General features: G+C 37.4%; 1 protein-coding gene across 4 annotated transcripts in view; it reads right to left on the bottom strand.

Moving 5' to 3' along the window:
* The window catches only part of GPLD1 (glycosylphosphatidylinositol specific phospholipase D1), a 34,685-nt gene that overhangs the window by 6,495 nt on the left and 8,806 nt on the right, over positions 1 to 19,384 (bottom strand). Inside the window, exons 5-25 of one of the 4 annotated variants that reach the window (XM_084508826.1) lie at positions 18,536 to 18,646; positions 18,234 to 18,282; positions 17,676 to 17,730; positions 16,546 to 16,653; positions 15,764 to 15,791; positions 15,527 to 15,666; positions 14,449 to 14,514; positions 12,675 to 12,795; positions 12,009 to 12,148; positions 10,704 to 10,890; positions 9,626 to 9,736; positions 8,624 to 8,698; positions 8,095 to 8,251; positions 6,461 to 6,602; positions 5,834 to 5,933; positions 5,647 to 5,740; positions 4,847 to 5,023; positions 4,388 to 4,548; positions 4,092 to 4,118; positions 3,955 to 4,005; positions 2,915 to 3,001 (exon numbers count right to left, since the gene is read on the bottom strand). In XM_084508826.1, coding sequence (XP_084364952.1) covers positions 2,924 to 3,001; positions 3,955 to 4,005; positions 4,092 to 4,118; positions 4,388 to 4,548; positions 4,847 to 5,023; positions 5,647 to 5,740; positions 5,834 to 5,933; positions 6,461 to 6,602; positions 8,095 to 8,251; positions 8,624 to 8,698; positions 9,626 to 9,736; positions 10,704 to 10,890; positions 12,009 to 12,148; positions 12,675 to 12,795; positions 14,449 to 14,514; positions 15,527 to 15,666; positions 15,764 to 15,791; positions 16,546 to 16,653; positions 17,676 to 17,730; positions 18,234 to 18,282; positions 18,536 to 18,646 — 2,178 coding nt within the window. In that variant the 3' untranslated portion in view covers positions 2,915 to 2,923. Of the gene's footprint in view, positions 1 to 2,578; positions 3,002 to 3,954; positions 4,006 to 4,091; positions 4,119 to 4,387; positions 4,549 to 4,846; positions 5,024 to 5,646; positions 5,741 to 5,833; positions 5,934 to 6,460; positions 6,603 to 8,094; positions 8,252 to 8,623; positions 8,699 to 9,625; positions 9,737 to 10,703; positions 10,891 to 12,008; positions 12,149 to 12,674; positions 12,796 to 14,448; positions 14,515 to 15,526; positions 15,667 to 15,763; positions 15,792 to 16,545; positions 16,654 to 17,675; positions 17,731 to 18,233; positions 18,283 to 18,535; positions 18,647 to 19,384 lie in introns of those variants that run through there. The other 3 variants (XM_084508827.1, XM_084508825.1, XM_084508828.1) reach the window with 3 other exon arrangements.

Below are 19,384 nucleotides of genomic sequence, written 5' to 3'. Positions count from 1 at the left end.
CAGTAACCAAAAATAATACTTTTTCTTCTTCTTTTAGTGAGCTTTGAAACATGACTACTTATTTTGGGTATTCTGTAACAATTACTTTACCTCTGAACTCTCAGGGCATAGTTCTCTACTGGCTTCTCTCAGTCCGTAAAGGGAGTGTGAAAGTCTTCCAAATCAGGTCACTGTCTAGTTTTTTGTTTGGGATTTTTTAACCTCAGTAACATACAGTGAGTTGCTTCTTGGGTGCCACCAGACAGATCACTGTACTTGCAGGGATTGAAAAGACAACCATAGCTGTGAACTCAAAACAAGTCCAGAATAGAAATAAAGAGTACAAAAATCAGGATTATGCAGGCCCATGGTCTTTGTATGGTTTAAATCTGTTGTACTAAATTATTTTCAAATGGTTGCTCTTGCTCTGTATGAGACTTCAACTACAGATACAAAAGGCATGAAAAGGCGAAAAAATTAATGGGCTTTGTAATGCTTTTAAGATTATAGGTGAACATTTTGCAGCCTTTAGTTGTAACAGATAGATCTGTTTAAAAAGAAAGAGCACAGGTCCTAAACCGAGCAATGTAGCGGAAAAAACAGTGGCTCTCATACCATTGCTGATAAACTCCAAGAAAGTGCAGTGAGAGAAGGGATACGGATGTGATGTTTTCAAGCAAGTAATAGTTGCATTAGGCCAGAACTCAAATGTGTTGATACAGCTGTTTGGGAGTCTTTCACGTATGCTTTCCAAGCTCTTTCCTCTGTACAGTGAGACCTCTGCATAGCATATTGCCTCCTTTTCCTGTACATAAGTGACTTAAAGCAGAATAAAAGCACTGAGAGAAAGACAGTTCTGTTACAAGACTGCCTTTCATTTTACAGACCTATACAAACTTTTAACGGTTTTCATGCAATTCGAGTAACGAAATGAGTTAATGTGCAACAAAATTACCCAGAGATCATATATAGAAAAAATAAAGCCAGTGGAGACCATATGTTAAGAACAGAATTGTTCCAGAACATACTGGTATCAACAATTTTAGTTTAAAAAAAAAAAAACATTTTTTTTCTGCCCTTATAAATGCACTGCTTGTTTTGCCTCATACCACTATTTATAGATTTGCAAGGTAAGTACTGTGCTCAGTGCTCCCAGTTCCATCTGGTTACTGCTTTCGTAAAGTTCAGTTTTCTAAGTAACAGCTGTGTGGTTATTTTTTCTATTATCTGAGCAAGTTAGGTCCCCAAAATAGATGGCAGAACACATCAAGCTAATGTTTACCTTGTCATCTTTTTTTAAAGACAACCTTCCTGAGAGAGTTCTTAACAAGGTAAGTTGAGATGTGTTATCCTTGGAGTATGGCATTTAGAAATCTGTGTTATTCCACTGACTTGTGTTACTTAAAATAAAAGTAATGCCTTATGTTTGTGACAGAGGCAAGAAAGATGAAATGCAGATACATACACGTCTGTGTATTAGCGTCGATAATAAGAGCATCACATTTTGCTGCTCAAGTTTTTTAATAGATACTGATGCACACTGTTAACATGTATCATACAATATTAGTGTGAGTTAGCTGAATCCAATACTGTTAGCAATAAAAGCACAATTCTAAGTTACTACGGTCATGGAATTTCACATAAAAACTTAAAAAGGGTATCAGAGTAGTCTCAGCCATGAGTGGAAAAGCAAAAGTATTTCCTACAACTTAATCACTTTTGCTTGCGCTCTTCTCCCTGGGAGACCCCAGCTGTTCTACGTCCTCAATGTGGGCCTTGAGACTTGGTAGTGACAGAGATGATCCTTATTGGCATCTACCTGTTCTGGGTGGCTGCCCTTCCTCTATACTTACTCTTTTGACAGCAACTTTTAATGTCTTAGAACCCCGGTCAGTATCACAGTGTACTAGGAATGTAAATTATGTGTGATTCCATCTTGATTTTGTCAAGAAAATATTCACACCTGATCAGTCAAGGAGGTGACATGATAATTAGAGCTGAAGCTGACACAGCCCCTCAATATAATTTATAGAGCCAAATATAGCCACCAGAATCTAGCCTTCTGCTCATTTCAAGTCTCCAAAAAGGCTTCAGACCAGCTTGCTTACTAGGTTGAGTGTTGCTACCACTCACAACAGAGTTAATTTATCCACTTGCATGACTGACTTAGCTCTGGTTGTTTTGTAAGTCAAACCACTGTGACGGTTACAGCCCTGTGATGGTTGCACTCCCTCCATCTCATGCTGGTGGCACTCTGGCTCAGGCATTGCTAGTAAACAGGCCTAATTGGATGCAAGTGTAAAATCGTACAGTCAAAGACCTGAACTCCTATGCAGAGCCAGTATAGTTGAGAAACTACGAATATGAAAGAGAAAAAACTGCCTGTGACAGTAAAAGGAAGAATTTTGACTACAAGTCAACAACTTTACGCTGTGAATATTTGCAGCCACTACAGCCCATTGTGCTCTCCTGCATAGCAGTGGGCTGCAGCAGTGATCTCCCCTTCGGCAGGGATGCCTCTCAAAGTTACTCCCAGAGGTTAGGAGAGATCACTTGCCTGGTAGTTGATGTTTATGGTGAGGTAAGCAACATTTCTATATGCGTTCAATATATACATCAAGCTACTTTAATTATTAGGTGTGTACTAAGTAGTAGAGCGCTTCAGTGCTGCTAAACATTGATTAATAGATCTTTTGTTTAACTTCACAACAAGAATTCATTTCAGTAATTCAGCTTCAATGATTCACCATCACTTAAAAACAGTGACCATCCCTCACTCCATACTATCTGGGACCCTACCTAGCTATCTAGGCTGTGTATCTACTGAAGTTTGCTGTTGTGGTCTTGTTGGTTTGTATGGGTTAAGGGAAAGTATCACAGATACTATAGAGATTCTTCACTAAAACACCATTTTTGCCCTGGTCTTAAAGATTACCATGACCGTTCAGAGTGAGTAGACAAAAAGCCTTCCACCAAGTCGAGCTTTCGCTGAACTTCTCTCTGCTGCCACTACAACTTCTTTCTGTAGAAATGGATATGGGAGAACAGTTAGCAAAATGCAAATACTGGTTCATGATTGCTCTAAGCCTCCCTCATAGAAACTGGATTTTGTCTATTTATTGTTAGTGTCGTATAGAAATGTGATGAGGAGAAACGGGAGAGCAAACCACCTCATCAGAATAACAGTTAACAAAACAATTTGGCAAACAGACCTCTTCTACCTGGAGAACTGGAAAAAACTAGAACTAGTCAAATGTTTTGCCAGCACAAACTTTCTCAGGAGCAAGATCAATACTGATAAAGCTGGAGTGTGGACTGGATTGGTGCCATAGCAAAGGAACACAATTGATTGGAAAACTTCCTCACATGCATTCACACAACAACCAGCAGCGATGTGTGTTGTGAGTGTTGGATTACACACCCTAACCTAGCTTAGATGCATTTGCGTTTCTAGGTGTTTCTCCAGTGTATGATTTAAGAGGAAGAAGTCAAACACCATTTCTTGAAGACCAATTGCACATCTCAGCCTGCTGCTGAGGTGTTCTTACACAGGTTGCATCAGACTAAGAAGAACATTGGACTCCCCTGAGCTGAACAAGCACTAAGAAAGCGGGTGCCTTGTTTACAGTACAGCTCAGCAGCCACTTTGCATACAGGTTCGTTTGAACAGTAAAGCTAACTAGCATTTGTGCTCATTGTGCTAGGGCAACCTTTCAGGAAACTCCCAAGTAGCCAGATTTCAGGTAATTTCAAATTTGGCACCCTTTCAATTCAGGTGCCAAAATTTTGACAACTCCGCAGTTCGTGCACCTATAAAATGGTTTTAATTATCAGCAGAGAGTGACTTAAAGGAGAACTTAACTCATGATGTAAAAGCACTTTGGACTTCTGCAAATGAGTAAGATGTGAGGTGCTGACCAGTATATGCAGATGAGATAGACATAATGAAGCAACAGCAGCAATTGTTTTTCTTACTTTTCTTTCAGATTTCACAGTGATGACAGAACTCCCAAATCTTGACTGTTCCTGTAAGATAATGCTGCTTGTTATAATGCTGTTTTTAAAGTGGAATTTTTTAATTTCTTGCAGCAAATTGTTTTCCATTTACTCACCTCAGGAGAAATTAGCACATACTGTGCCTGAAGAGAAGAAAAAAAAAAGTGAGTGGAGAGAACCGCACTAGGAGAGTAAAAGCTCAGTGCAATAACCCTGGATCCTAAACAGGAAAGAAACTTGACAACAAACAGGAGGAACCAAATTACACAGGTTCGGAAACACAAGTAACCTTCAGTTTTCTGAAACCAAGCACAGCATGCTGGTTATCTGCATGGGAGGTATTAATTTACCTGTCAATACATGATTTCACATTTCATGATTAGGCCATGATTTCACTTTTATCATTTCTTACCCAGTCCTCAGGACAGGGAGATATCCATGATTTGCAGTGGTCTGTTACGTTCCCTGAGGATGCCTGCTTTCCGTTGTAAATATAAACACGGCCAGCTGCCCCACCAAACAGTACCGTGGTGATATCATTAGTTCGCAGTGGGGATGTCACAATCATTTCATCTGCAAATAGTACAAGGATGATACAGGACATCAGAAGTGAAATAATGCTAAGCCAAAACATGAGAGTTTACATTTGCGTATCTCTAAATGCAAAAATTCCAGTTAAAATGTTTCAATTTCTGTCTACATTGTTTGGGGTTTTAGAGATGCCTCCTCCGAAGATAGAGTAGAATATTTGTGCAAGTTAACTGAGGCAGAAGACTGGGCTTAGCACTTGTACAAATACGCAGGTGACTGGTCTTCCTGTTGCAATGAATAAAACATTTCACCTCTGTAATCTAGATTCATTTAACTTTACCCAGTCCGTCATTATCCAGGTCACTTAGGCATATATCTCCTCCAAAGCGAGAAAACCTCCTGTCCCCACTGAATGTGCTGAGCAAAGAAGGCTTGGTGCCGTCTGTCAGATCATATACCAGAGCTAGTCCAGCTTGGTGCAGCACAGGAGATAGAAATGAAATCCTAGACACGCTGTCTAGGGAAAAAAAAGAAAAAAAAAAGTAACAGAAGTTGACCATCAGACATAAGAACTCAGGCTTAGTACTTGAAATACCTTGCAAGAAGGTAATATTGGCATTATGCAACATGGACAAATAGTATCATTTAAGAACCAAGCATCAAATGTTACAGGACAGTAATGCCAGTTTGCACAGAAACAATCTCTTAGCAATATGAGCAGGGAAAATAGGCATTCATTTGAAAGGACAGATATTAGAGTTCTACATTTTGACATGCATTTCCTTACTGCCTACTCCTAGAGTAAGTGCAAAATACTATGTTTTACTTCCAAGAAATATGCAGTCTACTAGCAAATCACTGCTACATAAATAATGCAAGATAACAGATGCTTTTAATAGAAGCTGTTTTTAAAGGAAAAAGAAATAAATTAAAGTTTGGCACAGTATAGAAGTCTCTGAAAAAAAATGCAAGTCACCTGTAGGTGATTACATTAATTATTTCTAAATTTTCTAAATATTTAAAAATTCTACGGCAGCTAAAATGTCTCTTTTCCAAGTTTTAACTTTGTTTCTATTCTCCGCTCATACAGAAAGGAATATCCCAAAGCAGAAACAGTTTCCAGTTTTCAGAAAGACATACCTGTAGTAGGTGCACCCACCACCAAAACTTTTCTGTTGATTCCAGCCACAGACATCACACCACTGGCCAGAGACAAACCCATTCTGCCCATTGCCTGTTAGATTTTTAGAACACTTATGTAATTTTCACAGAATGTCACTTTATTTCAAATTGTGTATAAAGCACTATACTATATAGGGAGCCCTACCTTGTCTCCAGCTACTGCAAACCGATACTTTGTGCTTGGTGGGTTGTATCCATACACCTTCCCAACACTCTGCCTGACATCCGATGAGAAGAGATCGCAGCTTGAATTAGAATGTAAAATATATTTGTATATAGTAACATTCAGATTTCTGTAGATTCAGCCACGATCGTTCATCTTAAAATATTTTCCCCTTTTACTTTGGAATAACAGTGTCAGCTAAATCCTAGACATCTATTTTAGTAATCCCATGCTTGTTTTAACGAGTTACCAGACATTTTGGGCACAGACTTTGTCTGTCCATCCACTTCCTTAACATCCAATACATTTTTGCATTTGGCTTGCTTTTAAAAACATCAGTGCTATTTGTAGGATTATTTTAGGCATTCCTACTTGGCGTTTTTGTGACCCCTCCCGCCAAGAAAACCCCAAAAGTTCCTAAGTGTCTCTAAAAGCAAAGACCCCCTCTGTAAATACACAAGGAAGGGTAAAGGCATAAAAATACGAATAAAAGTAGTCTAAGAAGGACAAAGAGGAAAGTTCCTGAAAAGCAAGAAGTCTAATCTAGTACAAATCTTTACCAATGTAGGGCGGGATAGAGGAGAAATAAAGCAATCATTTACAACACACCCAACACAGCTCTTCCATGTAGGGCTACCAATCAGCAGTAATGTTACATTCTCCAGTTGGCAGCTGTCAAGTGAAAATCCAAACCAAGCATAGTTTTCTTCCCCCTTCACCATCCAGTCAGCATCCTCTACAGACAGAAGTCCTGACAGACCAGAAAAATATTAATGAAATCTTGGTGTAACCTGGCATACAAAATTCTATTAGCAATCATTCAGTGTTTCACCCTACAATGAGAAGTTTCTACAAGTAGTTCTACCACCTGTGATATGGCACCAGTTACTGCTAACTTCACTGCACAGCAACACTCAGTCTGCAATTGTACTCTCTGGTGAAAGCCTTCACTCAGTATAGCCTGCTTCTAAAGCATTGCAATAGCCTACAAAAAGGCTATCAGTCAAGTCTGCCATGAACTGATGGGTCCTTCTTAGGGATCGGGCAAAATTAAAACTGTTTATCAGAATTTGTAATTCTTCCCGGGTGGGGAGGGAGCATCAATAATTATGGCTTTAATTCAAGTCATTCATTCTGTGTTTTAGTTATTAAAAAAATGCCAGGGGTGTTTTGAAATGTAAAATTGAAATGTAACCAAAATGGTTATGGTTTCTAATTTTACATGAAGTAAAATACACTAAAAATTTAGTAGGAGTTATTGGAAAACTCATTTATGTGATTCTGATGAAGCTTTCAATATCTGCATGTCCTGCCTCACCACTGCTAACTGTATTTACCTCTTTATGTGGCCTTCCTCATTCACAACAATCTCCATCACCTGTACTCACTAACTGCATTCACCTGTAGCATTCCCTTTTGTCCACATGAAGGAGCACACAATAGTAAAAATTCATCTCTCAAGGTACATATGCAAATTTCTAAGGAAGATCTTTCAAGTTCTCCTTGGTATCACCAAGATGCAATTGAATCCATTGCTTCTTTGCTTTCACATAGTCATTCATTTACACTTGTCTCACTAGTTTGTAGTTTTATCCATGTGCCAAACTAATGACTTTAGCAGGCCTATCCACCTCAGATACTAAAATCCAGGACTGCACTCCTAGAAGGAAGAATTCACCTTCCTATGATGTACATATACATAAATTTTCACTGATCAGACAATCAGCATATGCTGAGCACTATAGGATACTGACAGTAGTATAGGAAAAAGTGGATGCTTACTACACAAAGAACTTCAGCATTTTTGATTACCTTTATCAGTTAGGCATCAAACTAAATTCCTCAGAAACAGTTAAGTTTAATTTTATGTTTTCTTCATTTGAATCACCAGACATTTAATTAAAGACTAACCTTTTAGTGAAATTTCTTGAAATAAACTCCATGAGAAGAACTACTGAAGCACTCAAGAATGTGAGACAACTGCTAAATTCTTCAAGACAGAGAACTGAAATTGAAAAAGCACTACAGAATTCTCTCTGCAGCAGACTCCAGTTCTTATGAAAGATTTGATCCTCCCTCACATGTGCTGAAAATATGGCAGGATGCACACAGACATCATTTCTAGAAGGTGTCAGGAGTAACTTCTCATTATAGGCACTGGATAAGCTAACCAGGGGTGATGCACAACTTGATAAAATGAAGTCATATAACATAAGAGGATTAATTTACTCAGTAAATACTACCTTGGTCACTCCTGTTGAAATGAGAATGAAATGCCGCCACAAATCCTCTCTGCTGCCCACTACCAGGTGCATATGGAGAGCCAACAACCAGATCAGCATTTCCGTCCCCATCAACGTCAGCTGCCAGGAGGGACCAACCAAGGTTACAGTAGGAATACTGTAATAAACAGTTAGTTTAACACAGAAATGGAACTTAAACCATCAATTCTGTAACAAAACAGAGGGGTTTACTACTAAAGGGGTAACTTTGTCTGCTTCTGATCAAATTACCCTCCACTAACTTTTTTTTTCCCCAGAGGGCTGTGCATCCTTTTGTTCACCCAGCACCCTCCCCTACACTGAAGTACAGATGTCTTTCCCACATACAACCAACCTATGCAAACACCTGCTTCACCATCCCCAATTACATGTCCATATTCCCTTGCAATTAGAAGTTTGATTTTAACATTCATTCTTTAAGCTCACAGGCTCCTTTCCTCTTTACCTCACCTCCTGCTTTTGTAGCCCTGTTTTAGCCTGATTAATGTACCTGACAAGTTATGGTAACATTTGGTTGAGATGGCAAGCCTCTTCCCTTAGTTCCAAAATAGACATACACAGCACCCTAAACAGCAGGAAAAGCAAACACAATATGAGAGGAATTGTAAGGCAGCACCAAGTATGAAATACAAAACAAAACAGTCTGCAAGGACTATTAATACAACTGCATTTTTCTATTAGAGCCTTCTCATAAATTTGTCTTTTCCACCCCAAACCTAAAAATATTCATGTTGTAATTAACACTGCTATAACCAGGCAAAAAACTAAGTACAGAGAAGTACATTTTCATCATACTGTAATTTAGGAGCAAGGTCAGTATACTGTATATACTATGTTCATTACACGCATGTTCATGTGGCTCTAATTTTGTTGACAATTAGTTAATGTAATCAGAGGCACTGCCAGCCACAACAGATGTATGTAATTTTCCATGCTAGTGGGCCTACATACAAGCATTTAAATTCCTACTTAGGAATACGAAGCTAAGTCAGTATCTGAAATTCTGAAGAGTTTTAAACTTAATGGAAGTGGAGTGGTTTAATGTAATGAATGTAATGTATTTTGCCTCTCAATTCAGGTGGGCTGAAAACACTCAAGCCATTACATGGGCTAATTTGGCTGCAAGTCACTAAAACTCTCTAATTTCGTTACTTTAGGATGTGTCTGTGTCCATATCATATGTTAGATATCAACTGTTGACCTGTGACAGTGAATGACAAGGCTCACTGACATGAGGTCCCTTCCAGACTCTTTGTTCTTAGAACGCAAATAGTACACTCAGATGCCATGAATGGCTCCTTATGTTTCCAGCACATCAGTGCTTCAAAACTGCAATCTGATTTGTGCCAAAAGACCACTGAAAGGGAGATAGACTTTTCTTGATCTACTCAACAGTACCACAAAGGCTACAAACCTTTGTTTTTATATTACACCTTGAGACACAATAGAAATTCTTTCAGTCATTTCACTATAAAGCATGTGCATGACTTACTTTGTAAGTGAGAAACTGAGATCCCACAGAAGGTGCTCCAATTGCCAGATCTAGCACTCCATCCTCATTAAAGTCCAGGACTGCCAAGGCAGACCCAAATCTGCCTGAAGGCTAAAAGAAGAGGAATTGCTCTCATGAAAATAACATGCTTTAAAGACAAAACCATCAAAGTATAATGCACATTTACAATCACAGTGCAAGAAAAAAATGGAAACAGAGATAATAAAAACCCATCCCCAAAATTCTTAAGATTTTCTTAGTATCACTGTTCTCTCAAATAATAACCACCATACCAATACATTAATTGGGAATGGGCTGTTCTCTTTGTGGTTATGGGGGTGTTAGAATATAAGCTAACTCACACAATGAGGGACTGCTGTGGTATTTCCTCTTCTGAGCCTAGTGCACCACTGACTTTATGCTTGCAATCTTTGCTGCTAATAGTATTACAACTGTGAACCACTGCAATGCCGTAAGAAGACATCAGCTGTTACACCACAGTTTATAACCACAGAAACAGATTACAAGGAAATTTATCTCACCTCTCTCTAATCTCTTCTGTTCAAATAACTATATTTTCAACAGAGGATCAACTTTATTACTCAAAAAGATCTTTTGATCCTGCTTCTCAGTTACAAGTCAGTCACCAGCCTGCCAAATCGTAGTTTTCTCTGTTTTCTTATGTATCATATAGTCTTACTAAAGATAAATAGTGGTTTTGTGAGAAGTTAACAATTCACAAAAAAATGCAGCTTCAAAGGAATTGAGACTCATATTAAACTAATAGTTTTAGATGAAAAAAGAAATTCACACTACTTGCTTATATGCAGGAAACTGAACAAGCTATATGGTGTCTTACAGAGAATCTATCTCACTCTTAATCAATGGCCTATTTTGTTCTCATACGCATTTATCTGGCAGAGTAAAATAACTGAAAGTACAGATCAATATCGCTTTAATTGTTCCTGTGACTGAAGTTACATTTTTCTTGAAATGTATAATATATCCTTTTACCAGAATTTACCACATTCAGTCAAAAACAAAAAAAAGGTGTCAAGTATCTGACTTGACCCCTCACCTGATGACCCTCCAGTACTTCATCTGCTTTCCCATCTAGATCCATGTCCTCTGGTGGCAAACCTGAGTGATTGCCATAGACTATATACACCCGTCCTATCTGAATATGGCCCAGGGTGCTGTACCCTGGTGCTCCAGCCACCAGATCTTCATATCCATCCTGGTTTAGGTCAGCTGAAATCACTGCCCTGTACACCAAGAGAGTCAACAAAATCATAAGATTAGCTGCCAGACTACCACTAAAATTATCAGGAAATAAATATTTTTACTTCCAGGTAAACTGAGATGTGTCTTACATATTTGTAAGAATCTACATAGCATTTTTCCTGTTGCGTAGTTTGTTTTTGTTTTCTTGAACTAAATAAAAACAGAGGTTAATCTTCCGTTAACGCACCTCACATTTGTATGGACTGCTTTTTTACTTACTGACACAAGGCACCTAAGAGCAATCAGAACAAGAAGCATGAAAAAGGGCTGCTTGCATACGACAGAATACAAAAGGTGAAATGAACTACCATTTTAGCTGAACCTTGGATTTAATCAGTGGACATTACAGTAGATAAGCAAATGGAAGATGGGTCTCGGTAATGTGGTGGAGGTTAGACAGGGAAAGCGTAGAGAAAATAAGTAACTACCATTCATTTGGATGGTTTGAAGTAACCTCAAGAATAAAGTCTTCAATGTTTGAGTCAGAAAAAAAAGAGCAAGATGAGCAGCACAAACACATTTATTTAGTTCCTCTTCTCTGCTGCATGTAAAGATAGAACCTCTCTGGAAAGAAGAGAGAACATGCCTCTTTCTGTGGCACCGTTGAACTCGTTATTAGTCTTCTGGAGTTTCCAAAACACTCAGTTAGGCACGATTCAGGACAGACGACTAATTTGGTGTAATGACCAACCAATAACCAAAAAAGGGTAACAACCTTCCTATACTGTTCAGAACTAGAGCTGATGATGGTCCTAATTTTGCTTCTTTTCATTCTGAATAAAATGACAAGAAAACCCTCCTTTCAAAGAAAGAACTTATTTGACTAGAGTTTACATCTGAATGGAACTTTTGCTCTTTACAGTTTTATTCAGTACTGACACAAAGAGGCTTATGCTAACATTAGAAAGAAAAAAGGGCCCTGTCTGTTCACTTGTAGCTCTGTCTAGTCAACATAAGCCACTCTGACAGATTTGTGCCACCAACTGATTTGGATTTTCATCTTTAAAGAGCATCCAAAGAATAAAAAACAGTATTTTGGTCAGTACTCAACATTTTCAGAAATTAGGAGTGGGATGTGAGGAAGAAAAAAAGTACCAACCATCCAAGTCTAGCATATGGTGAAGTAAGAAAATATGAAGCTGCTGGCTTGGAGATGTACTTAGAGGATTCTTGATGTGTAGATGCTAACACTCTCCAGACATTTTTTGCAAAAGCACGGTTTATGTATTGAAGGGAATTCTGAAATAAAAATAATAAAGAGACACAAGAATTCTTAAAACATAGGCTGAAACTCCATAACAGTACATACCACATCAAAACCCATGTCACCATCAGTGGAAATTATCACAGTGATCAAAGTATACTCTGACTCGGGTCATAAGCAGTATTTTAGATAGAGACAAAAATCTGTATGCCCTAATTGGAACATTCCTAACTACTCACTGCTATTCTTTGTTGGGATTTCTTAGCCCCCAAAAGTTACCATGATTCCATAAAAACTAAAAATTAAAGATATATTTTGTCATTTTTGGCACCGTAACTTTGCTATAAAATGAGGAAAGTGTAAAAAAAATAGTATTTATGATGTACTTATTAGATACATTATATACAGATTAACAATGGCAGATGGAATTTCCATGAAGTGAAGTCAGAGGCTTCTGTTTACATTCAGAGACCCTGCTCCATCACACAGCATCTCAGACAGAAATTAAAACAGTTTTATACAGAGCTGAATTTTACCTGACATGTGTCACTTCTCACTTACTGTTGCCCAAGATTGTATATCGAAGTGAACTCCTCTCTCTGTATACTTTATTTTCTTTTCAAGGGTATTTGGAAGCAAAGAGGTTGTGTTCTTGCGATGTTCATTTTTTGATTGCTTGTTTCTGTTAAAATAAAGAAGGTAGTAATAACAAAGCAACTGAATTAATGACATGCATATGTTATGACAAAGGTAGGAGAAGCAATCATATTGCATGAAATCGGATGGCCATTTCTCCCATTGATAGAGAGGTCTCAAGAGATAGCAGTTAAGCTCAAGTAAAGTCATGGGTTTTATGTGTAGCTAATACTGGCTAAGTATTGAGACATTTATATATTTTAACTTCATTGTCATCATTTATTTGTAACGTTCCACTTATCAGTAATATTCTCGAGGCACTGAAAAATGGGCAAGAAAAAACAATTTAACCTTCTGAATACAAAATTACTCAAGCTATGTGGCTGTTTCTTAACTTCACACACATAAATTATTAAATTTAATTTGTTGGTATACTAACATTCTACCAGTCATTTGCACTCATTTCAACTATTTCCTGTATTTCCCTAGAATTATTCTTTCCCAACACATGAGTCTATTACCATCTGTCCACTGACCAGAATTCTGCTCCAGTTTATGGTCCTTCCAGTCCTATTGACTTCACTTTGTTCGTACAAAATATTTTCATATATAACAGTGTTAGTTGAAGACAGTATCTGAGGGCAAGAACTCTTTGCACAGCTATAGTAAAAACTTGAAGCTAAAAACTAATTTCTCACAATAAGAAAACAATAGAATGAAGGTCATTAAGCTCTCAACCCATGAGGCTTCCACATAATATTACATTTCACAACCCATTTACTAATTGAGCTCCAGTCACTGCTGCTCTTTTCACCTATGTCTAGGCATTATTTTTATTTCTTTTGAGTGAAAATATTTATCATAAAATAAAATACAGACTTTAATGGTTATCTCTCCACTCCCGTGCCCTCTCTTTCTCAGCATGGCAATTTACAAGCATACAGTGCTGTCTCTGACAATGTGATTTTTATCTCTTCTTTTTGTTCTTAATTTCCTTCCCTATCATTCTCTCCCTGTGGATCTAACTAACTGATTCCACTGTCCCAATCCAACTGAAATAGAAATTGTAAATTGAGCCATTAATGCTTATCGCAGGAAAGCTAAGAAAATTCTGATTTCTGTTACCAAAATAAAATTCAGAAGAGTTCATGTTAGTCCTATGGTTTTATTATTATGCACTAAAAAAACCTTGTCAAACAAACATGCTCCTTAAATTGTAGTCTTCAAGGGGAGGAAAGTGATCCTTGTAAACAAATTACAATCTAGCATCCCCATACAACCTCACAGAACTCTGCAGTTGTAGTTCAATGAAAATTAAATTCACCAGTATCAGCACAAGAGGTGCTTTCTCAAGGGAAGAACATAGTCATGGAAGATGTTTGCTAGAGGAATACATACACTCCTTGTGCTCTGAACAGGTGATTTCTATATTGCCAAATAAAATGTGAAGATTTTGCGCTTCAGGTACTAGGTAAGCATTCTTGTTGTTAGGCTGGAAGGTAAAAGCCTATCCCAGGTTCTACACAGTTCCTGTTATGAAGCCTGTTTATCCATGTTAAGACAATCGCAAATTCATACATAAAAAGGAAAAATAAATAAATCAGAACATCTCTACTTTTCAATAGCTCACCATCCACCATCAGTGGAAAACTCTCCTTTCACCAGCAGTAAGTCTTTGAACCTTCAGAGCTATACTTACATGTAGCTGTCCTTGTGCTCCCTTGTGCAGTTTATAAACAGAGGATTCTCAGGCAGGAAGCAGCCACTAAAGAAATATTCAGAATGTGTTTTGAAGATCTTCTTGCAGTACAAGTGGAACTAAAAATTCAACTTTTATCCTTACTGATTCCTCTTTTAGAAGGCACTACCTCTCTCATAAAACCCCGAGTAATCAAATTCAGTGCAACATTATAATCCTTAGAAACTCCGATATTTATCTAAGTGACCTTAATTAATTTCTTAGGTTCTATATGAATCTTGCATGTCTCTATATAATTCTTAAATGAAACTTCCTTGAGCATGCCCTGACAATTCTATTAATGTTATTAATAGAATTTATAGAATAGAATTAATTAATTCTGATGATCTTTTAAAGAAAGTGACATTTTGGAACAAAGAACTCAACAGATTATGCCATATCATATTTCAAACATTATTTCCCAAAATATGTGTGGTGACATTATCCATATAAACGTATGTATTAATTCCCACTACTGCTCTCATAAAGTTATTTACTGTAAAGTTACACTTGTACAAATGCAGTAAAGGGCCAGAACTCCTATAAAAAATACATTCTGAGTGCAAACCTGAACATCCAACACTGGAACATGTATTCTTACTCCTTCTAATCCTATCTGCCTGCAGTGTCTGAAGGCATTATCTGACCTCTCTTGGGATGGGCCATCTTTGCTGGCTGATGAGTGCAGTCACAGGGTGCAGGCACAGCTCAGATCACCAGTCCAGGAAAAAAAACTATGCTGCCATGCAGCATTTTAACATGCCCCTGGGTATGTCTTAAAGAATGTCCCAGATTTTCCCTGTCTAGTATCAGCTGGCATGCCAGAGCCTTGCCTGGGGAAAGGAATGTGTACATGTCACAAGTGCAAACTCAAGGCCTATGTCTTCCTATGCACCTGGTTAAAAGAGAGAAAGAAATCCCTTTGCCCACATGAGGATTTAAAGTTCATCACCTATTCTAGGAAAGTACCTGCCTTCAGAAGAATTAAATGTGTTGAACTTGAGTACTACATTTCATATTGCAGGAAACACAATTATACCTGGTTCCATTCTCTAGCATTTGGCTTGTGAGCTCAAAAATATTGTTTGTCCAGAATGCCATGTCATCCACTCCTCCAAGGAAATACTCATGGAACTTCTCCACAAGAAATGGAGACTTACTAGCATATCTTGGAAAAAGCTAAAAGACAAGCAACATACTAAGTAAGATGGATTGCACTGTCTTCATGTTGTATGTTCATTTTTATTAAAAAAGAAAAAAAGAAAAGAAAACCAACCTTTGCAACAGCAAGCCTTTCTCCATGTCTGAGAAAATAAATAACAATTCTTCAGAAACAAGCAAGTTTCATTTAATGATATTTCATTATTTAAAAGGTTCTTTTTGAGGCTTCTATACTCCCAAGTATAGTAAATACTATGCAAGTCATTACATCTTCTTGTTGGTTATCAATACATTTTTAAAAGCTGCAACATGAGAAGTGATAATCTTATCTTTAATGCAGCTCTCAGTTTGGAGGGATTCACAGTGTTTTTAAATACTGCTTGGCTATTAGTTATTAACTGAAATAAAGAATAGAACTAGGCTGTTTAGGATCTTCAAAAGCATACACCGACAGATATTAAAAAAATACGTTAGTTCTTATCTCCATGTATTATTCTTGGATTTGAAAGGATCTACATAAAGTATAGTAAAAATGTCAATTTAGGTAGGCATGCTACTCCTTCAATACATGAAAATTATATTGCTAACATGCCACAATGCAAGAATACTTGAAGACATAGTTGTTCTTAAATAAACAGGCCTAAATATGTTAAACGTATAAACGTTTTAAATAGCTAAGACACAGATGCTATGGTGTAATGATTAATTTAAGCAGTCCAAATTTGTATTCTAACCTTTAGAAAAAATCAGGTATCTTATGATTTTGGGGGTCTAGGAGGAAGGCTGTATTGCTGGCCTCAATGTATAAATTTGTAAGCTAGCGTTTCAAACAGGATTATCGTAATTTTCCTACATAAGTTTCACTTATGAAAACCCACACAAAGCTATCCAACTTACAGTTCAAGAAACAGCAGGTAAGTACAGTCAGTAATTGTGCTTTCGGTTATGATCTCTCTTCCATAAAATTCCTCATAGATAGAGGCTAGGTCTTTGACAGGCACGTACCTAAAAACAAGACTGAGGTATTGTAACCAGATTTTTTTTCACATCATCTGGCAAAAGGTAATTCAGCTTCTATAATAACAGCCAGTTTTAAAATATTCTGTATTTCAGAAGACTCCGTAAGGTGATCAAGATTTACAAATGCCAGAAAGATCAGGATTGCACATAGAATTGCACTCTGCAGGAACACTCTCCTGCTATTTGGGTCAGTCAGAAACCTGGCTATTGCTCGTGAGTTTCCACACTCCCTCCACTGATCACCTGGCTTGGTGATCACATAATCTTGGTGGATGTTCTCCAACTCTCCTCTGTTGCCAAACCTATTCCCATCCAAATCTAATCCTAGCCAAACAGACATTGCTGATTCTTCCTATCTCAACATTTCTCAGAAATGTGTCAGAGCTGATAAAGTTGATGAGTTAACTGTCTACGCCTTCTGCACATAGATGAGCTACATCCTACCTAGACAAAACAAGACTGAAATGACCTACTTTGTCAGCAGAAAAAAAAAAAAAATAATAATTTTTTTATTTTGGTTAAAAACTATAAGAAAAACACCATCTATATCTAAAACTGTTGCTTGTTTTTTATGCTTTTATAATCTGTCTGAATTCCTCAGCATCTGTAGCCATAAACATCCTCAATGTCCAAAAATTAAAATGGAAATCTGATTGAGGTATTACCACTGAGTTATTTAAATAATTGCTAGGACATTCCAGAAAACTTTTTTCATTGATTATTTTACCTATAATTACCTATAACTTCCTTCAGAAATAAACAAATCAGTCTCTCTTGCTGTGTTTCTACATGTAAAACTATTTTTTCTTCTGTCCTCCCAGTTTTTTATGTCAGGGAATAGCAAATACGTATATGAAGAATACCAAACTGAGGAAAATTCCAACAGTTGCAAGGGGTTGGAATGAAAGATATAGAAGGACAGCATTTTATTAAAGCATAGTGACAATATAGAATAAGCAGAAGTAATCATTAAAGAAATTAACATCTACTGAAGCTTATTTTCTTACCAATTTGATGCCAGATAACCAAAGTCCAGCTCAAACTGACTTAGTACATCTCCTCCTGCAGATGGAGGAATAAAAATAAAAAGTCAAGAAACCAAACACAAGAGTATCTAACATAGATGACAGTATGAATGGATCTATCTATGGCTATGCTATCTATGTTATATGGTATCCAGCTGTATAATGCTTTGTCATTTAGAATACATGAATGGTTCACCTGAAAGTGTACTATATATTTTGTACTTCCAGAGAATAAGAAAAAAGGTGTCAAATTTAAAATTAGAGAAGTGACTCCATTTAACTTTTAGCATCCTTCACCCTGTGTTTTTGGCTTTCAGTACAGGTGTACATATGCCCTATTGCATCTCCTGAAACACGGAACACACAGACAGGGATAGGAGGGTCTTACAAACTATGGGACAGAGTGAGAATCCAGTGTCCATATGACTAATTCTTGGCTCCTCCATTGCACAGGGTAAGAGCCAGAATCACCCACTGTGGTTTTGAAGAGGACTAGTTATCCCAACAGAAGGATCTATGATCAACAAACAGAAACATTACCAAAATCACCAACACTGTGAGCTTCTGAATATGAACCATGAAAATCAATCTGGAGGAAGAAAAAAAAAGAACTTTCTGTTCATTTTACTCATCCTTCCATACAAACATGAGAGCAGAATCAAATTGTCCAAACAACTCTAAAGCGTGCAGGTCCCAAACCTGACCTACTTCATTCATTACATGTCTCTGAAAATTTCCCTGAATCAGGGTTCCAGCTTTTGTCTCCTTTCCGCACCAGACTCCAAAGCTGGGCTATCAACTCCAATAATTCCAGTTGCATCAATAAAATAATGCAAGCTTACCTCTCCCATGGCTTTTAGAAATCCTTGGTCAATGCCCAGGCTATGCCAGCTAACATCTGCCACCATATGTGAGGCAATTCCAAACAGGAAAGCCACCAGCTTCTCTGTAGCCTATACAACAACAACATACATGTCATAACATCAATAATTTTACTCCTGTCTTTAAGAAGATGAGCATTTTAGGTGAGCATTTTACGTCAGTGTGTTATACAAAAATATAATGAAGTCTCTTACTGTCCAACAGATTATCACAACAAAGCATTGAGCACTCATTTCTTGATACTGGAGAACTTTTTTGTGACTTGACAACCTTTATGCAACATATACAGTCCAAGAACATAGAATTACATGGCTGATGTCAGGACAACTTGTCTACCTCAAGTTAAATGTGTTTTTTGGCATTGGAGACAAACTCTGACACTTTCAAGGAATGAACCTCCTCTGCTGCCATGAGCACAGAGCAAAGACACATGTAGGAGAGAAAGACATTCCTGTGCAAGTGCTTTTCACTGTAAAAGCACCTGATTAAAGCCCAGATATGAAGATACTCATTTTATTCCTACAAACTGAAAAGTTATCTGGAATAAACTTATAAGCAACAGAAAATTCATTTCCTCAGAAAAGATTTATCTGCATTGAATCATTATCAGTTCCAGAGACCTTTTAAAAATCTGTAATTGAATCACAGTTTTTGATGAATTTATACTTCCCGAAGGTTAATAGTTTACATTTTAGTATCACTAAGGGCCAATCAAAAGGCAGGCAGACTTCATTACATTTTAAGGAGTGCATGCTCACAAATGCTGCTCCAACGGTATGATTTTCCTGTGCACGGGGAGAACGGCAAAT

Source organism: Aythya ferina (assembly GCF_964211825.1).
Source record: "Aythya ferina genome assembly, chromosome: 2".
NCBI classification, from domain to species: Eukaryota; Metazoa; Chordata; class Aves; order Anseriformes; family Anatidae; genus Aythya; species Aythya ferina.
Note: the sequence above shows the minus strand (reverse complement) of the source record. Positions and strands in the feature narration are given on the sequence as shown.